The sequence below is a fragment of the Bos mutus genome, chromosome 7 (genome assembly GCF_027580195.1).
Source record: "Bos mutus isolate GX-2022 chromosome 7, NWIPB_WYAK_1.1, whole genome shotgun sequence".
NCBI lineage: Eukaryota > Metazoa > Chordata > Mammalia > Artiodactyla > Bovidae > Bos > Bos mutus.
The window spans coordinates 43,644,020-43,670,676 of record NC_091623.1 but is presented as its reverse complement, the minus strand read 5'-3'; the positions used below and the strand labels follow the sequence as shown (position 1 = coordinate 43,670,676).

The following is a 26,657-nucleotide window of genomic DNA, read 5'->3' as shown; positions in this document are numbered from 1 at the left end:
CCCATGGGGGAACTTCTCTGCCCCCTCCCACTCTTCTGGTGCTATTAGCGGGCCTAGCGTTGGAAGAACCAGTGGGGTGATGAAGAGCCATTGGGGACAGGAGGACAAGAGTGTTGTCATGGTAACAGAGCCTCTCCCTGGACTCTCAGGTCGCGCGGGCCCTTTAAGGGTCACCCTTCTGGCCACTCCCAAAATGGCGGCGCGCCTGCTGGCTGCCCCCCCACCGGGGTGGCGCGGGGGGGCGCCCCGGACCTCCCCATCATGGCGGCGCGGCGGGGCTGTCGCGCTGAGGTCACGGCGGCGCGCCGGGGGGGCGGGGCGGCGGGGGGAGCGATTTAAAGGGACAATGTCCCCCGAGCGGTGGAGGCGGCGGCGGCTGCGGAGGCCGTGGCACCGGCACCGGGAGCCGCAAGGGCGGTAGCGGCAGCGACGGCCGCACCAAAGAAGGGAGCGCCGAGCCCCGGCACCCAGCTGGCGGCGCCGCCTCCCCGGTGAGGCCCGGCCCGGCCTGGGGAGCCCGCGGGCGGGGCGGAGCCGGCACTGGGAGGGGGAGGCCCGGGCCGGGCCGGGCCAGGCGGGACCCCCCGGGGCGGGGGGCGGGGGCGGGGCCTGTAGGGGCGGGGCCTGGTCGGGGGCGGGGCCGCACAGGTTGGGGGGAGGAGCGGGGGTCTTGGGGCAGGTGTCCCCCCCCCAACCTCGGCGCGTCCCGCGGGGTCTCCCGCCCCGAGGTGCACGGGCGGAGGGCGCATCGCGTGGACCCTGGCGCCCCGAGGGGTGTGCTGGCGCGGCGCCGCCACCACCCCTACGACCTCCGGGGGCGTCCAGGAGGGAACCCCCTTCCCCACGCTGCCAAAGTGCTCCGAAGTTGCGGTCCCGCCGGTTCCCCGCGGGCAGTGCCCACCCGGTGGGCACCCGCAGGTGGTTCCTCGGGGCCTGGGCAGGGACCCCCACCACAACGGCCAGTCCACGGATAGGCCCCCTGGGAGCCCCCAGGCCCTCGAGGGCAGCGCCTGCAGCCAGGCCTGGAGCCCCGGCCCCGCCCCGGTTGCCTGGGATCGGCCTCCCTACCATCTCCCTGGGGAGGGCGCCTCATTCCTGCCCTTCACTTTCCGCCGTTACCTTGAAGGTATTTATAGGTGGAGAAGACAGCCCCCACCCCCCATGGCCTCCCCAGGGTCCTCATTTCTGGACCAGGAGCTCCATCCTTCCCTTTTGCCCGCAGACTGGAGAGATCTTGGGAGGGTGGGATGGAGGAACCCAGGCTGGGTATGCATGAGGGGTAACGTTGGGGTGAAGCAAGAGGGTGAAGGCTGGGGTCACTTGCGGCTGAGCGTGAGGGTGAAAGGGTTAATGCTGGAGAACCCTAAGGTTGTGTGTGGACGGAGGGTTGGAGTGTGGGAAAAGTGAGGGGTAACTGATCGGGCAACAGGAGTGAGAAAAGTGCAGGGGTAATGATGGGGAGACTTGAGACAGTGTATGGGATCAGAGTGTAGCAGTGCTGAGGCACACGCATAGGATATGCATGTGCATGGAAGTGAGTTCACAACTGGGAAAAGTGCAACCATGAATGAATGAAGGGAGGCATCTAAGAGAAGTAATAAGTTTAATGCTGCAGGAAAGCAAGGTGTCTAAGCGTGAATGCTGTAAAGTGGGGGAAACTGAGGCAGTGCAAAGAGAGGAGTTGTGGACGAAAGCCAAGGTGTGCTGAGATTAGAGACCATTGAGATCAATGTGTAGGGATAGGGCCTCAGCACTGGGACTTGCTCATCTGTGCTTGGGGGTAAACTGAGGCACCAAACCACAAGGGTGAGGACAGAGGCTTCGAGGAAGGAGAAACTGAGGCAGAATCCCTTTCCAGCCTCCCCTGAGCACCTGTCTCTCTGCCCCCACCAGACCTACAATGCCTCACTGAGCCGGGCCAGCAGCTGAGTGGAGCCAAGCAGAGAGCATCTATGGATGGGCCCCTGGCAGGCGGCCTGGCCGCCCCAGATCGTCCTCGAGGTCCTGAGAGACTGCCTGGCCCAGCGCCGAGAGAGGACATCGAAGGTGGGGCCGACGTTGCTGAGGGGGAAGGTTGCATCTTCCGGTCTACCCATTACCTGCCTGTCACCAAGGAGGGCCCTCGAGACATTCTGGATGGCAGAGGTGGCATTTCTGGTAAGAGGGTGGGCCCTGTGGCCCTGATGGGAGCATCCAGCCAGTTCCCCAAGGCTCAGGGAGGGCCAAGTCACCCAGCCCATCAGGGGCTGAGTTGGGATCCTGAGTCTGCCTGGGTTCAGAGCCTTTGCCTTCTGCTTGGTTGCCCATTTTACAGTTGTGAAAACAGAGGTCTCGGGAACTAATGACCTGACTAAGGTCCACCCCAGTGGAGAGCAAGGAGCTGGGACTTGACTCAGGTCTGCCTGGCTTCCTTCTCTGCTCATACTAATGGGGTCCAGATGCTCAGCTTAGCACCCCTGAGCTCCCCTCCCTGAACCCACTTGTTCTCCAGGTATGCCCCCATTCCCGTCAGTCTATTCCAGTTCTGTCTTGCTACAAGGTCTTGATGAGTCCCACTTCTGAGCCAGGGGCCCAAACAGCTTATGCCCCCTAGTGGCCGGGGAGAGACTGGGCAGTCAGGGATGACAGCCATCCCTTTATGCCTCTGTTTCCCATCAAAAGGGGATCTCGCACCATCCCCACCTAAAGAGTTGTCATTCCTTCATTAAATACTCAGCAACTACCATGTGCCAGGCTCCATTCTAGCTGCTGGGGATACAGCTGTAAGCAAAAGCGACAAGAGTCCCTGCCCTCAGGGACCTGACATTCTAGTCGGGGAGACAGACAACAAGCAACTACACAAATAACATAAGGGCAGGTAGTGACAGGTGCTGTGAGGGTATTAAACAGAGTGCCAGGATCATGCCTAGGGGAACCTGGGAAAACCTCCCTAAAGGAGTGGAATTTGAAACAGCAGGTGCAGAGGCCCTATGGTAAGGAGGAGCCTGGTGTAGTCAAGGGCCAGGCAGGAGCCTGGTGTAGCTAAAGAGTGGTGGGTGCGGTGTAGGCTGATGTACCCCGTGTCTCCCTTTATCTCCTTGGCCTGCTCTAAAGGCCTTGGTTTCTAGGAATCTCCAAGCACCTCATCATGGGTCTCCTACATGCCAAGCCCTTTACGTGATCATCTCCTGTCATTCTCAAAAGAACTGTGTGGGGTAACCTCAGTTATTATTATCCATTGTTAGAGATGGGGAAACTCAGATCCTGAAGTGTCAAGTCAGTTTCCCAAGGGCCCACAGCCAGGCAGTAACCTGGCTTAACAGCCTTCATCCTTCACTACCACCCTATGTCAGGGCATCCTTGACCTGCCCCAGCTCACCTTAGTGAGGCTCATGAAGTCCAGTTACTTACAGAGCATGGCATGCTCACCTCCTCGGGGCTGGACACTGGTGCGCAGCCAGGGACCAAGCACACACACCACCTCCGCCCCTGCTGAACCCTACCATCTGGGGTCAGACAGACAGACCAGCCACCAGCTGTTAAGACGTACTTGCACAGGTTGCAGTGGGGGATGGCCAGGCTGGGGGACATCCCAGAGTCCTGGATGAGGAACCGTGAGTCAGGCAGGGGACAGGGGACATCCAGACAGGGGGCTCCACGCATGCAGTGGTGTGGAGGTGACTAGTGGTACCCAAAGATGTCATGTAGGAGCACGAGAGGGCAAGACCCCTGCTCAAAGAACCATACCCTCCCCCATACTCTTAGGAACCAAGGCCCAAAGAAAGGCAAGACTGTGTCCCAGGTCATGCAGCTGACCAGGGCAGGTCCAGGACTTTGACTCTGTGGGAGTCCTGGGGAACGGACTTTGGGACCTAGGACCCTCTTTGGATCTGGCTCTGAGGAACTGGGCATTCTGCTCTACCTGGCAGAAGTCCTAGGTCTGAGGACTTCCCTGTTGGTCCAGTGATTAAGACTCCACGCTTCCACTGCAGAGGGTGTGGGTTCAATTCCTGGTCAGGGAACTAAGATTCCCATGTGCCACGTGGTGTGGCCAAAAAAGAAAAAGAAGAATGGCAGGTCTGGAGAGAGGGAGCAAGTAGGTAGGTGGGTAGATGTGTGCTCACTCCCCCTGGGGAGTCCACCAGGGTCCAGGGCATGTGCCTGGGGAGAAGGGGGTTGTGGCTGCTGAGAGGGGACAGGTCTACTCCTAATGGTACCACTGAGCATCTAGGGCATGGGGCGAGGGCTTGACTTGGAGTAAGGCCATGGCCTGGAAGGTGGAGAAGGGTCTGGGCTTCAGACAGAGTGTCTGCCACACTGCCCTCTTAGCCCGTTCCACCCCGCCTTCCCTAGGCACCTGCCCTAGGAGTCTTGTGATGCCTATAAATAGGAACAGCCTCTGAGGCTGCCATTCCATGCTGAAGCCCGGGTCCTCCCTCATCCCCACCTAGTCCTGGGAGGCCCTTAAGAGCACCCCTGGAGGGGCTACTGCAAACTCCTCCACCTCGACATGGATGAGTCCACTGCCTCCTCTGTCCTCCATTATAGCTGTTGGCCTTGGCCTCACCTGCAGCCCCTCACCCAGTGCTTGGCTTCTCTGGTTGGCTTCCCGGGTGCACCTGAAGCTTGGGGGCTGGGATGGTCCATATGGATTTCTGAAGAGTCTGGTGCATGCCTGGCATTGGGACCAGGGAGCTAAAGGACGCACAATGCATCCTTTCTGCCCTCATGGGGTCCCAGAGTGTGGAGTGAGTGGGCCTGAGGTTCTCGGTCAAGCCTCCACCTTCCAACTTGGGGGGTGTCTGAGCCAACCCTAAACCCCAACCTGGGCAAACCACCCCCCTTCCTCCCCCCACCGCCGACTCTCTGGATTGAGCATTTACTCTGTGATCTCCCTTGGCGCCCGTCTCTGGCCCTTCCAGACTGGGGCCGTAGCTGTTGCCCTTATATCGAGGAGGAAACAGGCTTGGAGTGAAAAAGGCATGCCCTTCAGTTTCCTGCATGGCCTTGAACTGGATCTGTCTGACTCTGATGTCTAGACTCCTGGCCACTTTGCCAAGCTGCCTGGCTTGGGCTTCAAGCTGCTCACGGACACCCTTCTCATTTTCAGTTGCTCACTTTCAGACCCTCTCGGGGACAGACCCCAGATGGCAGGAGCCAACGAGGGTGCCTCAGCACAGCCATCACTGGGGGCCGCATCCAGAGTGCCTTGTCTGACCCATAGGGACTTCTGAACCCCCTTCCAACGGTGGAAGCTGCGGATGAGCCCCCAGTTCCCCCAACAGTCTTGGATACGGCACCCTGCTTGGTCTGCTTCCTCCAAAGCACCTAAAAATAGGTGCTTCACTGGAGCCGCTCAAACAAAGAGGCCAGTACAGCCCCCTGGCTCGCGGAATTCTTAGACAACAGCAATCGCAGAACCATCGAATCTGGGACACTCGGAATCTCAGGAGCTTGGGGTCCCAGAATCTCAGAATCAGGACATCTGGACCCTCGGACTTACGTGAACTGGCTGGCCTCTCCCACGAAACTCACGTCTGGGACTCTTGTGTTCTCAAGAGACACATTTCTTGGGGTCTCACTCCCTTAGCTGGTCCAGGCCTTCATTCCCCAAACCTCAAACCCTCTCCAGCACTCCCCTGACCCTTGCATCCGGGCTCAACCCTGACCTGGCCCTGCTCCCCATCTGTCTACCACAGAGCTTCTCAAAGGAAGGAGATTCTACCCCCAGGGGACACTGTGGCCGTGTCTGAAGACAATTTTGATTGTCATGACGGCAGGTTCAAGGATAGGGGTGGCTCCTGGCGTCTGGTGGGTGGAGCCCAGGGGTGCTACTGAAGATCCCACAACGCACAGGATGCCCCCCACTCCAGAGAATGATTCAGCCCCTCAAGTGAGCAGCACCACGTTTGAGAAACTGTTCTAAATGATGCAGACTCCTGTATCCCCATCACACTCTCACCTCCTGGAGGCCACGTGCCAGTCATGCGCCTTCTCTCAGGCTCCACAGAAAGACCCTTGTGGCGGTGATCACAGCCTGCTGACCCTTCCCCTCCACCCTCGTCAGCTCTGAATTCTTTGGCCCCTGACAGTCGGCTCTCAATCTCCTGGGCAAATTGGAAAGTAGAGGATTGGGAAAAGTATCAGTACTAACCCCAGCACTTAGCCCTCTTTCTGGACCATCCTCAAATTGAAGCTGATCCAGCAATTGCATCTGTTGGGCTCTGGATGGGGCACAAGATCTCCCAGTGTGTTAACCTTGGCCCCAGCAATTGGCCTGTGCCCCGACTGGCATGCTTGCCTGCATCAGGCGGGCGTGGCAGGCAGAGGAGGCACAGGCCAGGATTCCTGTGGTCACTCCAGGCATTGGCTCCACAGGCGGATAATGGAGAGTTGGCTCTATCTGTGTGAGGTTTCCTAGGAGGGACGTGATTCCAAGTCGTAGGCCTGAAAGGTGGTCTGGGAGGCAGGAGGCAGGGATGGGCCCTCTGCAGCTCAGGCTCAAGGGCTCCTTACTCTTCATCTGGCAGCTGTTGGTTGAGTACCTGCCCTGTGCCAGGCACTGAGATGCTGCAGTGAGCGAGGCCCTGGGGTGGGGGTGGGTGGCTTATGTGCCAGTGGAGGACCCTGGCAATTTCAGAGAGTGCTAAGGAAAGAAAAGAAAAAAGGCAATGAGTGAGGAATCACAGAGGCTCAGTTTAGCAGGTGGCCAGGGAAGGGTTCTCCAGGCAGAGGGAATAGCCAGTGCAAAGGCCCCAAGGCCAAAAACAGTGAGGTGGGCTTGAAGCTTCATGAGCTGTCTGGGCAGAGTGAGAGAGGGGTGAGGAGAAGGCGGCGAAGCTGGAAAGACCCGCAAAGGTCTGACCTCGCAGGGCCTTGCAGGTGGTAGTTGGGAATCTGGCTTTTATTGGAGATATGATGAGAAGCCAGGCAAGTTTTTACCAGGGTGTGACTTAAAAAAAAGAAAAAAAGATCACCCTGGCTGCTAGGTGGGGGACAAAGAGAGAAAGACTGAAGGCAGCAAGCCCTGATGGTCCCCTAGGAAAGCCAAGAGGACCCCTCCAGAGAAACCCTTTCGGGGCTCAGGAGTACAGAGGCCAGAGGCCTCTCAGGGGAGAGGGATGGGGAGCTAGCTGGGCCCTTCCAAGGTGCCCGGTTGGGCTCCCAGAGCTGGGGTGCTGTGAAGGGCCCCAGCCAGGGGGACCCCAGCCCCTCAGGGTCTCCCCTCTCTGTTGCAGATGGGCAGCCCCACCCTGGCCTCAGCGAAGCCCTTCCCCGTGCCACCTCCGCCACCCATCGGATCAGCAGCTGGTGAGTTGCCACGCTGGCCCTGACCTCAGGGAGGGCAGGGGGGTGAGCAGGACATACCTAAGCCCAAGAGAAGCCCCTAGGAGTGAGACGGGGTCAGGAGGGAATCAGGATGCTAGGCAGGAGGAGGTGGCTCCTCTCAGGCAAGCCCCTGGGCGCTCGCAGGGGGTGGTGGGAGGACTGGGATGAACACAGACAGTCAACTCTCATTATCCCTGCCGGGAGCAGGGCCAGAAGGCCAGGAGCCTGGAGGTTGGACCCTCGGAGTCCTGTCTCTGCCAGGTGACCCTTAGAATAAGGTTCGGCTTCTCTGAGTCTCAGTTTCCTCATCTGTAAATGGAGTCCTTGTAGTGCATCTCACAACCTCACCTCGAAGACCAGAGGGATGTAGCGTCGGAGCAGGAATCAACAGCAGTGCTGATGGCAGCAACCTTTTATTAAATGGCTTGAAAGTGAAACTGTTAGTCGTTCAGTCATGTCCGACTCTTTGCAACCCCATGGACTGCAGCCCATCCGGCTCCTCTGTCCATGGGATTCTCCAGGCAAGAATACTGGAGTGGGTAGCCATTCCTTTCTCCAGGGGATCTTCCTGACCCAGGGATTGAATCTAGGTCTCCTGCACTGCAGGCAGATTCTTTACCATCTGAGCCACCAGTGAAGCCCCCTATTAAATGGATGGGCAGGCGCTAATGTGTAACAACATCCATATTGGGATTAATAATAGCTCTGTTATTTAGCACTTTCTGTATACTGTGCTCTCAGTGTGGGACTTTACCCCACTGAATCTTTGCCATAGCCCTGTGGGGAGTGGGCCCGTTAACATGGAGGTAACCCCATGATTTCTGCTCAGCCTCGCAGTAGAGCCCATCTCCACATCTGTTCCATGGGTGTGAGTCATAGCCGCTTATGGAGGCCAGATCTTGAAAATGAGAGAAATCGATCAGGAACAGTCATAATAAGAACCCACATTGGTTGTGGGCCTACTGGGAGCTAGGCTTCAGGCCAAGTGAAGCATTTCCCAGCACTGAGTTGTGTCACATTCACCCTGCACTTCACGGGGTCAAGGTTCCCATTTGAAAGCTTGTGGTTGCCATCATTTAAATAAGCACCTGCAGCGTGTTAAGTGTTCTTTGATTACGGTGTGAGAAAACTCCCTCAGTCACTGCATACAGGCACGGAAGCTCTTGGTTCTCGGGACTTGTCCCCATTTTTAGGGCTGGAAAACTGAGGCTCAGTGAGGTTGCCGCGCCTCCCCTTGCCCCTCAAAGGAGGTCAGGGTCACTGGAGCCACAGGCTGCCCAGGGCCTGACTCTGCCCTCCTCCCAAGACGGGAGACGCAGGGAGGAAAGTGCATTCTCTTGAATGGTTCCTGCTGCCGAGTTTTACCAAATTTGCTGGAAAGAGGAAACTCAATGCACAAATAACTCCAATTTGGGGAGGACCAAGACAAAAAAAGCAGCCTGCAGCGTAACTGAAATGGGAAAGTCATCTAGGACCCTCCCAGGGGACAGATGAGAGTTGACTGTGCCACCAGACTTGGAGACATTCCTTGTGATCCCCGCTGTGGTCTCTGCACACTCCGCCCCTGCCCCCACCCCCCACAGTGCAGCAGGGCTGGGTTCCATACACAGGCATGAGCCCTGGGAGCTGAATCTCATATTTGACCCAACTGCTCTGGAAGGGTCCACACATACTCCCCCGACCTCCCAGCTGACACCCACACACTCCCCGCCTCAGTCCCCGTGGGCTGAGTTCTCTGGAACCTGTCTCAGACCGCCTGGGAACCACCCCCCACCCCCTCACTGTCCCTTGCCCAAGGAAAAGAAACCGAGGCCTGTGGCTAACCTGTCCCCATTGGCCCTTCCTTGCAGCTGCTGGGATGGAGGCAGCCTGGACTTCCAACCAGGCTCCCCCTCACCCCATCCCCTGGACCACTACCCAGGCCCCCTGGATGGCCGGGGGCCTTGGGAGCGCCCCCTGATTCAGGAGGCTGGGGAGGACCTCGCATCTGAGCAGAGGTTTGAGGACTCCGTCATCATGAGAACCGTGAAGCCCCATGCTGAGCTGGAGGGCTCCAGAAGGTTCTTGTACCACCACCAAGGGGAATCAAAGGTATTTGAGAAGGTCCCCCGGGGCCGCCCCAGGTTCGACTGGCTGCAAGACGCAGATGAGGCGGTCCCGCTCCAGGATGCGGGGCTGGACATGGACTTGCCTCCCCAGCCATCACCCCTTACCTCCTTCAGGACAGTGCTCATGCCCGTAGATGATACCATGAAGACGTTGGATGGGCCCGTGGTGGGCACCAGAGAGCACCTGGCAGGCCTGGAGGGCCTGACCCAGCCGTCCGAGTGGAGCCTGCCCCGGTCCGCCTCAGAGGTGGCCACGCAGACCTGGACGGTGAACTCAGAGGCATCTGTGGAGCGGCTGCAGCCATTGCTGTCCTCCATCCGGACGAGGCCCTACTTGTGTGAGCTCCTGGAGGAGGTGGCCGAGGGGGCAGACAGCCCCGAGGAGGACGAAGACGAGGAGCCAGCTGTGTTCCCATGCATCGAGTGCAGCATCTACTTCAAGCAAAAGGAGCACCTCCTGGAGCACATGAGCCAGCACCGCCGAGCCCCGGGCCAGGAGCCACCGGCTGAGCTGGCCCCGCTGGCCTGTGGCGAGTGTGGCTGGGCCTTTGCTGACCCCGGTGCCCTCGAGCGGCACCGCCAGCTGCACCAGGCCTCCCGGGAAAAGATCATTGAGGAGATTCAGAAGCTAAAGCAGGTCCCAGGTGACGCGGGCCGGGAGGCACGGCTGCAGTGCCCCAGATGCGTCTTTGGCACCAATTCCTCCAAGGCCTTCGTGCAGCATGCCAAGCTGCACGCACAGGAGCCACGGGGCCCAGCGGCCCAGGAGCCCTTCGGGGGCAGCAGCGGGGCGGGTAGCCCAGGCCCCGACGCCACCTCCCTTGCCTACCAGCCCTATGAGGACCCCTCGGGCCTCAGTGCCTGTGTTTTCTGTGGCTTCCCTGCGCCCAGTGAGAGCCTGCTCAGGGAGCATGTGAGGCTGGTGCACGCCCATCCCCACTGGGAGGAGGAGGATGGTGAGGCTTTTGAGGAGGAGGGCCCTGCCAGCCGGCCGGGCACCAGCCAGGACGCCTACACCCGATTCTCTGAGGCCGCCGACTACTTTGGCAAAGCTGAGCCGCTCTTGGCCCCCACGTGGCAGGAGAATCCGGCTGGATACGACCCCAGCCTGGCCTTTGGCCCAGGCTGCCAGCAGCTGGGCACGAGGGATTTCCCACTGTCAAAGCCACTCCCACAATGCTCGAGCCAGAGGCCCCTGGGAAGGCCAGCCTTCCCCTCGCCACTAGCATCCGCCGCCTACTCCTTACAGGCAAGCAGAAGCAAGAGTGTTGTCCAACCTCAGGGGCTCCCAGGCCACCTGGAGGACCAGAGGCACCCATGGAGTGAAGAGGAAGATGAGGAGGAGGAGGAGGAGGAGGAAGAATTACTGCTGGCCTCAGAAATGGACTTTCCCCCTGAAAACAGGGTCTTTGCGCCGCCAGCCAGCCCCAGCCTCATCCCACAGTCAGCCCTGGAGCTGAAGCGGACATTCCGAGAAGCCCTGCAGACGGCGGTGGCCTCGCGGGCACAGCAGCAGCAGCTCTGTGGGATGGTGCCTGTAGTGCTGGTGGCGAAACTCGGGCCGCGAGTCATGGCTGCGGCGGCCAGGGCCCCCCCAAGGCTGCAGCCTGAGGAGCTGGGGCTGGGGGGCGCCCACCCCCTGGACTTCCTGCTCCTGGACACGCCACTGGGCGGCCCTCTGGGGCTGGACCCATTCCTGGATGGGGACCCAGGGGTGACACTGAAGCCTGAGGAGCGGAAATGCCCCTATTGCCCTGACCGCTTCCACAATGGCATCGGCTTGGCCAACCACGTGCGGGGCCACCTGAACCGCGTGGGTGTCAGCTACAATGTGCGGCATTTCATCTCTGCTGAGGAGGTAAAGGCCATCGAGCGCAGGTTCTCCTTCCAAAAGAAGAAGAAAAAAGGTAGGGTGGCTCCACTCCAGCACCCACCCCCCTCCGAGGCCAAGGCCGGGGAGATGCACAGCTGGGTGGCTGAGTCCTGAACCAACAAACCCTCAATCTAAAGCCTCCCTGTAGTGCCCAGCATGGTGAAGGCAGGGAGCTGGGGCCAAGGTCACCACATCAGAGGAGATATGGGGACATCCCAACTGTCTGGCCCTTCCAGTAGCTAGAGTGTAGCCCCAGGCAGAAAATATCACTGAATCCTTCATTCGACAAATCTTTACTGAGTGAGGTCACCACAATGAACAGAACAGGAGTCCCTGCCCTTCTGGAGTGCACAGTGCCAGAGGCATGGTGGGACCCTGGCTGACTTCAGAACCCCTGGGGCTGCCTGTGAGGTATGCTGATTTCCAGGCACCAAGGTTCTGATTCCAGAGGTCTGTCTCCACATGAGTGCCCTGAGGAGTTCTGATACTGGCGGACATGGAGCCTACATGGGGAGGGGCTGGTATGGTGTTTGAGAGGGTGTGTGTGTATGCACACTGTGGGGAACGGGCAGGGGACCGACTGCCACAAAACTAGGCAGTTACAATGTTAAGGGACCTGGGCTGTGATGGGGGCAGCTCAGGGAGGGGTTTAGGGAAGCCCAGAGAAGATCCCCAACTCTGGGGGATCTGAGCAGATTCCCAGAGGAAGGCATGCCACCCACTGATCCATTGCTTCATTCAGCCAAGGTTTCATTGATAACACTGGGGTGATACAGACATGAGCTCTGGAGGAAAGAAGGGTATTAATCAAACACTTGTCCAAATGACTGCAAATCGATCCTGGAGAAGTATTTCTGGGGGTGAGGTCCCTGATGCTTTGAGTTGTGTGAAGGGAGACAATAGAAGGCCAGGAAGAGAAAGCTTCTTTAAGCGAGCAGATGCAGGCAGGAGCATGTACAACAAAGGGCAGGGAGGCATCCAGGGTGAGGACCAGCACGGGGTGTGTGATCCGCTGGGGCAGTGGCCCTGGGAACTGGAGAGCGGAGGATGTAGAGTAACACACACACACACCCCGCCCCCTACTCAGGCAGTCTATGTCCTCTCTCTCTCCACAGTGGCTAACTTTGACCCGGGCACCTTCAGCCTGATGCGCTGTGACTTCTGCGGGGCCGGCTTTGACACTCGGGCCGGCCTGTCCAGCCACGCCCGGGCCCACCTGCGTGACTTTGGCATCACCAACTGGGAGCTCACTGTCTCACCCATCAACATCCTGCAAGAGCTGCTGGCCACCTCGGCTGCTGAGCGGCCCCCCAGCCCGCTGTGTCGTGAAGCTGGGGTGCCGCCTAGTGGCTTCCTGACCTCCCGCCGGCCCCGTTTACCTCTTACAGTGCCCTTCCCACCCACCTGGGCTGAGGACCCTGGGCCAGCCTACGGAGATGGTAAGGGGAAAGGGGGCAGGCAGGCTGGAGCCCTGACCCTTCCCAGGGGCCTGGAGGGATGGAGGAGTGGGAGGTGGGCCGCCACTCTGCTTTCCTGCAAGTGTCTTCAAGTCACTTTACCAAGTAGGTTGACTACTGTCCCACCACTTAGGGGTCCTATTTTACTCAGTGGCTGGGCCAGGGCTCTGTCTAGGTCCAGTTCCTCCCTGCCCTGCCTGACAGTGGTTTTAACAGAGGCTTACTGATCTCTTTACTAGGAGCCAGATACTCTTCTAAGCCTTTTACAAATATGAACTCATTTATATCCTCATAACAACCCTTTAAAGGCAGGTGTTATTATCCCCATTTTATCAATTAGGAAACTGAGGCTCAGAGATCTTCATTAATATGCCCCAGGTCATACAGCTGAAAGCATGTGGAGCTGGGGTTTGAAAGCCCAGAAAGCATAAGCTTCAGAATCCTTGATCTTAATGATGTCTTTTACCTGGAGCAGCACTGTCTGGTGGAACTTCCTGAGGCAATGGAAATGTTCTCTAGAGACTCATACTGTCCTACAGGGTCACCACCACTGGCCACATATGGCTGTTGAGTCAAAGGCAGTTAGTACAAGGTTAGTGGTAATCCAAGTGGACAATGTAGATCTAGAGTTTACATTCTAGATTTTCAGTGGTGCCTACAGTGTCCATCTGGGCTTCCCAGATGGCTCAATGGTAAAGAATCCGCCTGCCAATGCAGGAGCCACAGGGATGCAGGTTCGATCCTTAGGTCAGGAAGATCCCCTGGAGGAGAAAACGACGACCATTCTAGTATTCTTGCTGGGATGATCCTGTGGAGAGAGGAGCCTGGTGGGCTATAATCCACGGGGTGACAAAGAGTCGGACACGACTGAGCAACCGAGCACACATGTATGCACTGTGTCCAGCAGCACTGATAACCCCTCCCTTAAGTGAGTGCTTGCTGTGTCCCAAGGTTTCACCTCACCTACACCTCAAAACAGTTCCATGCAGCTAAGGGTTTCTGTGTTCCTGTATTTTGGATAAGGAAACTGTGGGTCATCGGCTCTGCCACAGCCACCAAGCAGCACAGCTAGACTTCTGAGCACCACGTTAGGTGCTACCGTCAGAGGCTTGGGTGATCCAGAAGTAATATTTTGGTGAAGGAGCCTGGGGCAGGACTCCATGGAGGAAGTGGAAATATGAAGGACTCAGCCCGACAAAGCCTGACTTTGTGGGAGTCTTTACTGAACCTCACAGGAGAAAAACTCAGCAGTGAGGAGAATGTAGGCTCTGAGGAATGGAGAAGGTACCTGGACAGGGGAATTGTCCAGGGGCTGCTTGGGGCTAAGGGTTCCTTCTGTTTCTCCTACCTGGAGTTTTCAGGGTCCTGGGCTTCCCAGGTGGTGCTAGTGGTAAAGCACCCATCTGCCAATGCAGGAGATATAAACGATGTGGGTTCAATCTCTTGGTCAAGAAGATCCCCCGGAGAAGGGCAGGGCAACCCACTCCAGAATTCTTGCCTGGAGAATCCCGTGGACAGAGGAGCCTGGCGGGCTACAGTCCATAGGGTCTCAAAGAGTCAGACACGACTGTAGTGACTTAGCGCACACGCGCACGCGCGCGCACACACACACACACGCACACACGCATACCCCTAGATCTGTACTCTGCCTTTGCTGGATCCATCCACAAGACCGAAGGACATTTGAGGGTCTGCAAAGGGAAGAGTGTGGCTGTTGAAGCCCTCTCCCCTCCTTGGACAAGGAAGAGATTTGAGGCACAGAGAGAGGATAGTGGTTGGTTGAGGTCACACTTCAGGGAGAGGCGGAGTGGGGCCGTGACCTCAGGCTTCTTGCCTCTGTGAAGGCTATCCCCTAGGCAATCAGCTCAGATACCTGGCTAGGTTTCCTGGTGTCTCAGTGGTGGCTGGGAGGTGCGGTTGCTCTGAAGATGGCTAGTCGTGGGTGGGAGAGGGGAAGGAGGTGAAGGAGGGGACAGGAAGCAGTTTATAGGCTCCAACCTTGGCCCCTTCTTTCTCTGAGTCCTGGATGTCAGGCTTACACCCTTTACTTGGCACCCGGTTCAGGCACCCAGGGGATGACAACACGCAACCAGCAGCCAGGTTCTGTTTCTACCAGAAGACCAATGTACCAGCCCCCAGTTAGTGCTGAGGAAGTTGACCATGTCACTGGGACAAAGGAGTCAGCCTGCTACCGCACTGGCCCTGTCCTTGGGGGGTTAGGGGTATGATCAGTCTTTCAGTGAACATGTTGTGGGTGAGGGTGTTAAGGAGTGGTTGAGAAGATCCTAGAAGCCTTGAGAAACGATGTCCAACAGAAGGGCCGGGTCCGGGCACCAACCACGAGAAGCGGCCATTCTTAGAAGGATCTCCCATGCCTCCCAAAGTGGGCGGTGGGGAGCGGACTCCAAGTTGGGGGCGGGGCAGTGGTCAGATGCTAGTCCCACCCAGCTGTCAAGTAACAGCTGGGGGCAATCCGTTTAGTTTGGGGGAGGGAGAAGCAGGTTGCGCTTGAAACGCGCGGTGCCGGCCTTGTGTGGAGTTCAGTAGGATTGCCAGAGAGCGCCGTCAGGGGACAGCTGGATGCCAGCATGATGTTGGGGGATCCTCCTGGTTGGGAATCAGGTGTCTTCCAGGATTCCTGACCCGGAGGGGAGACTTCCAAGGAAGGGAATGAAACAGTGTCCCCAGGCAGGTCCTAGGTTCGCCCGTCGGGCTCTAGGAGCCTGGATGCTGTTAAGGCGAATGCGTGTGGCCGGAGGATTCCCATCGTAGTCTTAGAGATGTCCAGGGTACGGGGAGAATGTCTCGGGCCGTTGAGACCCGGCTAGAGCAGCAATTGGCAGCCGCCAGTAGCACTGCGTGCGTGAGTGCGCGAGCTCTCCTCCGGTCGGGCGGGGACAAGGGGGGCGGGGGGGTGCGTTCGCGGTGCTCGGCGCTCGGCTGGCTGCCCTGGGCGCACCCCGAGGGGTGGGGCGGAGCGGAGCAGGCTCTGCGGCGGCGGCACTCGGCGTTCGGCTGCTCTCGCCTGGGGCGGCCGCCCCGCGTGCGCCGGAGCCAAGATGGCCGCCTCCACCGCCCAGTGCCGAGTGACAAAAGCGGAGAGCAAGGCGGCGGCGGGGCCGCGCGCGGGGGGCGCCCGTGAGCGCGCGCCCGCGGGGGCGCCCCCGCCGGGCCCCCCGAGCCCGGGCCCCGCGGCTCTTCCCTCGCCGCCGCCGCCGCCCCCACCCCCGCCGCCGCCGCCGCCGTCGCGGGACGGGCCCAAGGCCGAGCCGGAGCCGGGGCCCGGGCCCGCGCCCGCGCCGGGTAAGAGCCCGCGCCGGGGAGGGTGCGGGGAGGGCAGAATTGGCGTCCCGCCCGGCCCCTGCTGCAGCCGCCGCCCCAGACACCCGCCGTCCAGTCTCCGGGACTTCCCCTCCCCCCAAGCGCTCCAGTCGCGGGGACCCTGGGCCTCCTGTCGCGGCTCGCAGGGTCCCGAGCTTCAGGAACACTCTCCGCCGCCACTTTGCTGAACCCTCACCCCATCTGACAGATAGCCGCTAAGCTCCTTGGAGCCCGTGGTTTGCTTCTCACCGCAGCCTCTGTTCCTCCGGCGCGGAAACCGACTCCAAGTCACTTCAGCCTTGACACGGTCGCTGCCCCGACTGACAGATGCGCCCACTCCACCCGGAGACTTTGACAAAGTCCTAGGCGTCCCAGGCGCCCACCCCCGCCGAACCCCAACTTCCTTTCTCTTTGCCTCTGTAGGACTCAGACTGAGCCCGGGACCTACCTGTCCGTCCCTCCCCACCTCCCGCTGCTCATAACACGGAGCACCTCCAGGGCCCCATCTGACACACCATTCCTTCATTCTGACCTCTCTCCATGCTCTGAACGCTAAAACTCGGACTCAACAGGCCTCTCAGGCCCCTTTCTCCAAAAAATTAGACCATGAAAACTCACTTTTGATTCTGTGTTCTCATACATCTTACCCAGAGAAGCTTTCCAGCCTGATGGATGCCTCAGAAACTTATGAGAAAGTTCAGTGATTCCCATTCTCACTGTCCCCAGTCAGGTCCCCGGCTGTTCCAGGCTCACAGTTCTTACTTTTACCCTTTCCTTGGGCTTAGCTTGAGATTAGAAGACCAACCTAGGGCCCCCAGTTGTCTTGCCTGGTGGAGATTCCCCACAAGTCTTTGGGAGCCTCCCTTCCAGTCCTGTGCTGCCTGCCTCTGCACTGCCTCTGTGGCCTCTGACCTTGGCCTTTTCTTTCCGAATTCCCTTTCTGACTGCCACCTACCCGTACCCCCATGACTGACAGATGCTCCGCTCCGCAGAGAGGAGCCCAGAGACATCTCTCTGCCTGGAGAGATATTTTCTCTGAGATTAGCACTGCGTCCGGTGACCTGTCTGTGCTGTGGTAGGTGGAAGCTGTTCCTAGTCTGTGCTGTCAGTTGGCGGCCTCGACATCCCTGCATCGTATCGGAGCTCGGGGTTATGGATGGAGCCTCAGCTTTCATGGGGTGAGCTGCGTCCCAGAGTGAGAGCAGGCACCAAGGATGAGGAAGAAGGCTCCCACTACTGCCAGCCCCACGCCCCTGGCCCTCCGTCCTCACAGGGGTAGACAACCCACACCTTACCTGGGCTGAGCCTGTCTTCCCAACCTCACAGGCCTGGGTTCTGAGGAAAACGCAATGGTGGCCATGGACTTGGGCTCCCCCCCGCTTCCCAAGAAGAGCCTGCCTGTCCCTGGGCCCCTGGAGCAGGTGGCCAATCGGCTGAGCAGCAAAATGGCTGCAGAGGTTCCTCATGGCAGCAAGCAAGAGCTGCCGGACCTCAAGGGTGAGTGGCGCAGGTGACAAGGGTGCTGACCAGGCTGGTCATGCTCTCAGGAAGCTCTTGGGCTGGAGGGTTAATGGGGGGGAGGCCCTCGGTTAGCCACAGCTTTCTCTCTGGCATCTCATGGTACCAAGGAGACCCCCGGCTGTCTTCTCTCTCGAGTTTTTGCTGCCACAGGCATGCTTGGCCTCGAGCCCTGGTCAGGGGAGGGGCATCCAGAGAGGCAGTGGGCACTGTCATCAGGAGCGCACCCCCAGACCCAGTTCATGTGCTGACTTTAATTGTCGGTAGCTATCTGATCTTCTCCATGAAACTGCCTTGTCCTTCCGTTGATTCTCAGGTTGTTACTCAGGAATGGCAGGCACTGTGCTGGACCCTTGGGATGTGAGAGACGCAAAAGAGACCTGGCCTTTGTCTTTGGGGGTCACTGCCGTTGGGGGACAGCAAGGCAGAGAAGTAGAGATGAGGGCTCTGCAGAAAAGCGTGCAGACAGGGCCCCACGGAGACCATGGCTGAGGCCACCAGCCTAGCATCTGGGGCACGAGTTAAGCTACTCTTTAAAGTGTGTGCCTAGCAGGTCAGCGTCTGTGTGAAAACTTGCTGCCAGGACACCCTGGTACATTAGAAATGTGAACAGCATGTCACCGCGTGGACCACCAAGGGCTCTGCCTCCTGCTGTGTGCCTTTGGGCACAACTTTTCCTCCCCCTCTCTCTGAGACTCAGTTTCCTATATTTGAAAACTGAACAGGCTAAGTCCTGCCTCATTAGGGTCATTTTAAGTGTGGGAGGGGCTGACGGAAGCCAGGAGCCTGCGTGAGCGGGACCCCAGGGGGAGGAACAGCGGGAGAGCAGAGCCTGTACAGCCTCACAGACAGCTCTCCCGGCCTCGGTCTCACCCTCCAGCCCAGAGCCTGACCACCTGCGAGGTCTGCGGTGCCTGCTTTGAGACACGCAAGGGCCTGTCCAGCCATGCGCGCTCCCACCTGCGGCAGCTGGGGGTGGCCGAGTCGGAGAGCAGCGGTGCCCCCATTGACCTCCTCTACGAGCTTGTGAAGCAGAAGGGCCTGCCTGACACACCCCTCGGGCTGCCCCCAAGCCTGACGAAGAAGTCCAACTCGCCGAAGGAGATAGTCGCTGGAGCCCCACGACCTGGTCTGCTCGCCCTGGCCAAGCCCCTCGATGCCCCTGCTGTCAACAAGGCCATCAAGTCGCCTCCCGGCTTCTCAGCTAAGGGCCTGGCCCACCCGCCCAACTCCCCACTCCTCAAGAAGGCATCGCTGGCCCTGGCGGGCTCCCCTACCCATAAGAATCCTGAGGACAAGAGCCCCCAGCTGTCTCTGAGCCCCCGGCCAGCCTCTCCAAAGGCCCAGTGGCCCCAGTCTGAAGACGAGGGGCCCCTGAACCTCAGTGAGTGCGGGTCCTGGGAGCCAAGGGAAGGGTGGGGCCTCAGGCTGGGCCTCAGGGCTCGGGGCGGATGCAGTGGGGACCGTAGTGCCTGCGTATCCTGGGTCGGCTGGGTCAGAGCGTGTTAATTAAGGTGCTGTGTCTCCGTTTGGGCATATTACCTGTCTCCCATTTCACTTCGCCATTCTTCCCCCTGGAAGTCTGGCGGTGGCTACTAAGCCTGCCAGGGTCATCCTTGCCCCTTAGGGCTGCTTTTGACCTTCTCTGGGCCTGAGGGTTGGGGCAGTGAAGGTAGCCAGGGTTCCCATGGGGCACCTGGGGTCCTGCAGGTAAACAGGTGGTCCACTAGCCAGGTGGGCCCATGCTTGGCCCTGTCTTCACATCCTCTTGTTCCTGGTGTCCTTTGCAGAGGTACCTCCGTGCCCAGGGCTGGAACTATACCTCTTGGGCTGCCTGTGGGCATGGCAAAGAAGGGCTTGGGAAGCAACTCCCAGGCATGGTGAGCAGACTTAACAAAGGCCATCTCAGGAATTCAGACCTCCCCGCACATTTGTGGGCCTCAGGGTCTGAGAGCGAGCCTAGGGTCTGGCCCCCTGACCAACAGGGCACCCCCGTTGCACCTCATGTTCCAATGAAGCTGCTTCCACGGTCTGTGCTTCCAGGAGCAAGGGTCTGAGCAGGTGTGCCCTTGGTTGTATGATGCCTGGCAGCCAGTGTGCCCCTGCTTTGTCACCTCCAGCCCATCCTGCACAGCTTCCCTGGCTGAAGGGGGCCTGGAAGCCTCAGATTGTGCCATTAGAACTGGGCCACTGCCTCTCTACCCCGCTGTCTCCGTAGCCTTAAGCTCTCTACACTCACCTTGACGCCAAAGGCCTAGGCAAGGAACATGACTTTCTGCTGCCCCAAACCTCATAAATCCACAGCAGTGAGTCTTGGACTCCCACCAGCCTGGGCCGCCGAGACTCACACCAGGCCTTCCCGCCTCAGTCCCGGAGGGCCGGCCGAGGTGGCGGCCGTGAACCGCCCCCCTGTGTTTTGTCTCCGCAGCTTTAGATAGTGACGGGGGCAGAGAGCTGGACTGCCAGCTGTGCGGTGCCTGGTTTGAGACCCGCAGGGGCCTGTCCAGCCACGCCCGCGCCCACCTGCGCCACCTGGGCGTCAGCGACCCGGATGCCAAGGGATCCCCCATAGACGTGCTCCACGGGCTCATCCGGAGGGCCGGCGTCCAGATCCGCCTCCCACTCGGGCGGGGCGCCCTGGCCCTGCTGGGGCGGCCTCCTCCCGCTTCTGCGGCCCTCTCCTTGCTCCCCCCCCCACCGCCGGCCAAGAGGGCCAAGCTGAAGGCCAAGGGTACGGCCAGCCCCTGGGGGAAGCAGGACCTCCCGGCCGCCGCAGCCGCTGGCATTTTCTGGGCCTCTGATGTGGAGCCGTCTCCTCTCAACCTCTGTAGGTTCTCGCTTCAGCCGCCCCGGTCCTCCCTGCGGGCCCTGGAGCCCCTCCCAGGGTGGGGAGTCACAGCCCTGTCCCTCCTCCTTCCCTGCTGAGGCCGGGAGTGGACAGGGGCCCTTAGCAGTGGCCCAGTTCTGCCCAGAGATCTTGCTGGCCGTTGGCTGCTAGGCCTTCTCTCTCGGCCTTTGACCTTCCCTCAGAATGAAGGCCAAGGGTGGGGTGCTGCCTCTTGGTATAGAAGGTGCCCATGGTTGCCCCTGGTCTGGATGGCAGGGCTACCACTTCCTGCCCCCATCCCGGTTGGGACCCTCAGGGCTGTGGCGTCTTGGTTCTGTCCTTTTTCCACCAGGACCCAAGGCCCGCAGGCTCTCTCTAGAGCCTCCCTGCGCTCCTGCCGGGTGTCTGCCCCCACCCCCAGCCCGCTCCTCAGCTCCCTCCCTTGCACTTACCCTCCATCACCACCCCGGCCCCTGGACATGCTGCTGTCCACGCCCAGCCGACCAGGAGACCCGCAGGTGATGATGCTAACAGTGCCGGTGAAGCTGACCGCCCCTCTCTCCCGCTGCAGCCTCGGGCCCGGAGCCGGCACGCGACATCCGCTGTGAGTTCTGCGGAGAGTTCTTCGAGAACCGCAAGGGCCTGTCGAGCCATGCCCGCTCGCACCTGCGTCAGATGGGCGTAACCGAGTGGTACGTCAACGGTTCACCCATCGACACGCTGCGGGAGATCCTCAAGAGACGGACCCAGTCCCGGCCTGGCGGACCCCCCAACCCATCAGGGCCTAGCCCCAAAGCTCTGGCCAAGGTGGTGAGCAGCGGAGGTCCTGGCAGCTCACTGGAAGCCCGCAGTCCCGCGGACCTTCACCTCTCACCCCTGGCCAAGAAGTTGCCACCGCCACCAGGCAGCCCCCTGGGCCACTCACCAACTGTCTCTCCTCCTCCCACGGCCCGGAAGATGTTCCCAGGCCTCTCCTCACCCTCCCTGCCCAAGAAGCTGAAGCCTGAACAAATGAGGGTTGAGATCAAGCGGGAGATGCTGCCGGGGGCCCTTCATGGGGAACCGCACCCATCCGAGGGTCCCTGGGTGGCACCTCGGGAAGACATGACCCCCTTGAACCTGTGTAAGTGTGACCCTGGGGCAGGACAGGGAGAACAGGTAGAGGGGTCTTCCCCTCACTTCCCTCGGGGGTACCCGGAACACCCAGGGTTGAAATGGAAAAGGAAGTAGTACATAGGTCCAGAGGACAAGGGGCTAACTGAGAGTTCCGGCTATGCAGACCCCCAACTGAGTGAGCTGCTGCTTGATGATTCTACATTCCTGTGAAGGAGGCAGAATTGTGTCATTAGGCAGGGGTAAAGAGATTCTCTCTGCCATCTTTGATTGGTAGTGGCTACCATCCAGATTTCTAGGGGAAAAAAAAACACGCTTGTAGGGATCAATCAGTGATGTCTGCCATGGGCAGGAGTGTAAGTGCTGGAAATGAGTGTCTTTCTGATATTCCCGGTCACTAAGCACTTGGCATTTGGAGTTCAGGTTAAGGTCTCAGCTGCTCCAGAGTCTACCAGTATGTGACTTTGGACAGTTTCCTCTTTTGGAAGATGGAGATGCTCATGCTCCCAACTCTACAGTTTTCCGAAGTGGTGTAAAGCACTTAGCTTTAACGCTGAAACAAAGCTCCACGTATGCAGTAGTTGTAACATCCCTATTACAGCAAGCAAGAGTGCTCCCCTCTCGAACTCTCACTGTGTTCGTTCTGCTCCAGTTGGTTGAGCTGCTGTGTGCCGAGCAGGTAAGGAGGGCCCAGGCCTCTGCCTTAGTGCTCACATGCATTCCACGACTGCTGTAAACCACATGTTTTGAATTGCTCCGCTTTAGACCCCAGGAACACAAGAGAGGTGGTTTCCATCTCCCATTTTGCAGAGGAGGAAACTGAGACTCCCAGCTTCACATAGGGAGTCATAGCCAAGCTTGCAGCTGAGTCCAGGATCCAGGGAGCGCTTGCCCCTCAATCCATCACAGTGTCAGGGAGTCATCGTGAAGCCAGCTAGAATTTGAGGTGATAGAAGCAGCAGAAGGGCTGGATCATGTACTCAAGGGCCTCTGGAGGCAGATGAGGGAGTGGGTCCATTCAGGTCTGGGACTGCATGGATGGGCAGCGGGGCACTTAACGCTGACCTTGAGCTTGGAGGCTTCCTGCCAACAGCCGCCGCCTCCCTCTCCTCCCCCTACCCCGACCCACTGCAGCATCCCGGGCAGAGCCGGTGCGTGACATCCGCTGTGAGTTCTGCGGCGAGTTCTTCGAGAACCGAAAGGGCCTGTCAAGCCACGCACGCTCACACCTGCGGCAGATGGGTGTGACCGAGTGGTCTGTCAACGGCTCACCCATCGACACGCTGCGGGAGATCCTCAAGAAGAAATCCAAGCCATGCCTCATAAAGAAGGAGCCGCCGGCTGGAGACCTGGCCCCTGCCTTGACCGAGGACGGGCCTCCCACAGTGGCCCCTGGGCCCATGCAGGCCCCCTTGCCCCTGGCGCCAATGGCTGGCCGGCCAGGCAAACCCGGAGCTGGGCCAGCCCAGATTCCCCGTGAGCTCACCCTGGCACCCATCACTGGCACCAAGCATTCAGCCACCGGCTACCTGGGCTCTGTGGCAGCCAAGCGGCCCCTGCAGGAGGACCGCCTCCTCCCAGCAGAGGTCAAGGCCAAGACCTACATCCAGACTGAACTGCCCTTCAAGGCAAAGACCCTCCATGAGAAGACCTCCCACTCCTGTAAGCAGTGGGCGGCAGGGTCCAGGGAGGGCATCTGCCAGGGCCTGTTGGGCTGGGCAGTGCCATGTCGCTCAGCCCCAGTGGGGGTCAAGGCGCCTGTGGGAGGCGGGACTGACTCCCGACCTGGGCAGTGCCTTCTGGGTACCCCTGCTCCCTCGGGGCTGGGGCTCAGCAGCACCCCCTCTGCCTGCAGCCACTGAGGCCTGCTGTGAGCTGTGTGGCCTTTACTTCGAAAACCGCAAGGCTCTGGCCAGTCACGCCCGGGCGCACCTGCGGCAGTTCGGCGTGACCGAGTGGTGCGTGAACGGCTCACCCATCGAGACACTGAGTGAGTGGATCAAGCACCGGCCCCAGAAGGCGGGCGCCTACCGGAGCTACATCCAGAGCGGCCGTCCCTTCACCAAGAAGTTTCGCAGTGCCGGCCACGGCCGTGATGGCGACAAGCGGCCGCCCCTGGGGCTGGCCCCTGGGGGCCTGGCTGTGGTGGGCCGCGGTGCTGGGGGTGAACCAGGGCCCGAGGCTGGCCGGGCAGCCGACAGTGGTGAGCGGCCTCTGGCGGCCAGCCCGCCAGGCACCGTGAAGGCCGAGGAGCACCAGCGTCAGAACATCAACAGTGAGTGCTGGTGGAGGAGGGTCACGAGCTGCCCCCGGGTCCTCTGCCATGCATCTCCCCTCAGGTCACTTTCCCAGCTACCCTCCTCTTCAGTCATCCACCGTCTGTCCCACCTGTCCCACGGTCCAGGAGGTTTCCATTCACCAGCAATCCTGACTTAAAATTCCCGCAGCATCTGCCCCTCACTCGCTAAAGGCGGGAACCTCTTCGGGGGCCTTGCCATCCGGCTCATCTCCCGTCCCACTCCCCGCTTTTCCCCACCTCAGAATTTGAGCGCCGACAAGCCCGCCCTCCAGATGCCTCTGCGGCCCGGGGCAGTGAGGAGGCCAATGACCTGCACCAGAAGCTGGAGGAGGTGCGGCAACCTCCGCCCCGGGTCAGGCCAGTCCCCGCCCTGGTGCCCCGGCCCCCCCAGACATCACTGGTCAAGTTCGTTGGCAACATCTACACCCTCAAGTGCAGGTATGCAGCCCTCCCCTGGGGGAGGGAGGAGACCGCCCGCCCAGGGCTTGGCCTCCAGAGCCTCTGGGCCAGACTGGGGTGTGGCTGGGCCCAGGGTGGGGGCTCCTCACAGACAGCGATGCCCCACAGCCTCAGGCCCTTGAGCTTTATAACCTGCAAGACCTGGGTTCAGTTGCCGGCTCTGACACACAGTTTAGTGACCTTGAGCAAGAGTTTCTTGCTCCATACCTCAATATTCCCACCTATAAAATGGGATTGATAACAGATCCACCAAATAGATTTGTTGTCAGGATTAAAAGTTGTGTAGTTACAAAACACTCAAACTGTACCTGTCACATAGTAAGCAGTTGGCAAGTGTTTGCTGGATTAAGGAGGAAAAAAATAGGTCTTAGTTCATTGTTAGTAAAGTCCACGCATCCATCAGTGTCCAGGAAACTGAGAGTCTGGGATGCAGTGTGCCTGCCTCAGGCCACACAGGCCAAGTCAGAAGTAGGATTCAAACCCAGGGCTCAGGACCATGAGCTTGGGTTCTGTATTTGAGGCTGAGAGAGTGAGGAGTGGGTGAATTGGGAGCGTGAGTCAGGTGGGTTGGAGTTGGTGTCCAACCCCCCTTTCCCTGGCTCCCATCCTTCTCTCCTGGGGCCTGGCAGGGTTGCATTTGCTTCCCTGGGGTCCCTCTCCGCCTCAGAGCACATGTTTCAGTCACCTGGCAGAGGTGTTTAGGAAGCTCAGTGACTCATACCCAGCACCTGAGCTGGCAGACTGCCCTGAGCATAGTGGGGGTCTCTCCAGGGGGCCCTAGCACGACCCCGTGATGGATAGAGGTAGCTGTACATAGGAGGACACCTAACTTCTGGGTCCCCCTTCCCTCACATCCTGGGCCTGCTCTGTTCACAGTGAGGAGCAGCAGGTGTGCCTGATGCTCAGGGTGCGGCCAGGGCTATGGTTCTGCCTCTCCTTACTGCAATGGCCACTTTTTCCTCTCTCTGTTCCCCATGCCCCCCCAGGTTCTGTGAGGTGGAATTCCAGGGACCCCTCTCCATCCAGGAGGAGTGGGTGCGGCACTTACAGCGGCACATCCTAGAGATGAATTTCTCCAAAGCGGACCCCCCGCCGGAGGAGCCTCAGGCCCCACAGGCACAGACAGCGGCAGCAGAGGCACCCTAACACAAAAGCATTCCAGACCCCCTCTCACGCCATCTTTCTCTCCTTCTTCTCCTCTCTTTCCTCCCTCTTTCTTTTCTGTTTCCAAAGGAGCAAGCCAAAACCTCAAACCGGTACCTTTCACGGGCCGGGCACACTACAGCCGGGGCACCGGAAGCCAGCTAGCCACCCTTCCCCTAGCCCAAGGACTCTGGGGCCACACACAGGGCATCTTCCTCCAGCCCACACCCACCTGCCCATTTGGTTCAGCAGCGGCAGCGGCCAGGTGTCTGGCGGCAGCCAGTCGGTTCACAAGGGAGGAAGACCAGCGTTCTCCCGTGTCCAGCAGCCAGGCGGGCTATTTTTGCCATCTGTGGCCACTTGCAAAGACCCCAAGGACCCCTGTCCTGGTTCCTTCTTGCCCTTGCCCCTGTGAATATCCTCTCTCACAAGCACGCACGCACTCACGGACCTCGTGAGACCCGGGAATCGGCCCCAGCCCTCCAGTTCCCGAGTTGAACGACTACCACATCACGCCACGGTGCTTGCTCAGGAGAAGGCACACTCCCTCTGTGGCCCTCTGCCAGGGCCTGGGAGCCCCCTGCCTGAGCCCACAATGCCACGGAAATCCTTGTTGGCCGCCTCCCCCTCATCCCTTGCAAGAGGGGCCTTCCCAGCCAGGAAGAGCTCAGAGCTGACAGCTGCCTCCTGCCGTGTCAAGGCCCTCCCAGAGTCTCGGGGGCTCTGGGGCCTGGGAGGGGGTGGGGGTGGGACTCTCCTTCCCCACCCTCACCCCCCCCCCTTTTCACTGTTGCTTTCTATGTATAGCTCCCTAGACCTTTCACTTTTTTAAAAACGCGTTTTGTGTAGAGAATAAGGAACGTCGATCTTTTTATTTTGCAATCCTGGGCCAGCTAGAAACCGGGAGCCGATTGCCCTTTTAACTTTTTTCAGTGGCCACATTTTGGTTATCGATGTACCTAGAAGTATGTAAATTAGATTAAATTTCTCTTCTGGAAACACCCCGGGGCAGGCAGCCAGCGTTGTGTTTTTCTGTCGAGTGGACAAGCTGGCATTGTCTGTCTGGCAGCCAGGGCTGGGATCAAGCACCTCCGCCAAAAGCCCCTGGAAGCCCTGGGTTTTCCTGTTGGCTGCCAAGCCCACCAGACCTGTCTGGGGATGAGCCCAAGTTCCCAGCTGTTGGCCCTCCGTGGCATGGCTGGTGGTTGGGGGAGGGGGCGGTGGGTGGGTC

The 26,657-nt window shown here is 59.6% G+C and overlaps 1 protein-coding gene across 5 annotated transcripts; it reads left to right on the top strand.

Annotated features, from left to right (window-relative positions):
* Window positions 1-335: 335 nt before the first annotated feature.
* On the top strand, window positions 336-26,434 carry WIZ (WIZ zinc finger). 5 transcript variants are annotated; one of them, XM_070373225.1, is made up of 13 exons: window positions 336-491; window positions 1,894-2,157; window positions 7,218-7,290; window positions 9,159-11,323; window positions 12,405-12,728; window positions 17,394-17,564; window positions 18,466-18,969; window positions 20,014-20,412; window positions 20,984-21,535; window positions 22,660-23,187; window positions 23,381-23,800; window positions 24,067-24,262; window positions 25,270-26,434. In XM_070373225.1, exons 2-13 carry the CDS (start codon window positions 1,953-1,955, stop codon window positions 25,427-25,429), a joined length of 5,697 nt encoding a protein of 1,898 aa, XP_070229326.1. In that variant the 5' UTR covers window positions 336-491; window positions 1,894-1,952; the 3' UTR covers window positions 25,430-26,434. The 5 variants fall into 5 exon arrangements, with proteins under 5 accessions (XP_070229326.1, XP_070229327.1, XP_070229328.1 ...); XM_070373226.1 differs by lacking the exon at window positions 20,014-20,412; XM_070373227.1 differs by lacking the exons at window positions 7,218-7,290; window positions 9,159-11,323.
* The last annotated feature ends 223 nt before the right edge of the window (window positions 26,435-26,657 follow it).

Bases quoted from the DNA above. Each gene is read 5' to 3' on its own strand.
- WIZ (XM_070373225.1), top strand. From the start codon at position 1,953: ATGGATGGGCCCCTGGCAGGCGGCCTGGCCGCCCCAGATCGTCCTCGA. The intron at 11,324-12,404 runs GTAGGGTGGCTC...CTCTCTCCACAG, and splicing joins CCAAAAGAAGAAGAAAAAAG to TGGCTAACTTTGACCCGGGC. The intron at 21,536-22,659 runs GTAAGTGTGACC...GACCCACTGCAG, and splicing joins CATGACCCCCTTGAACCTGT to CATCCCGGGCAGAGCCGGTG.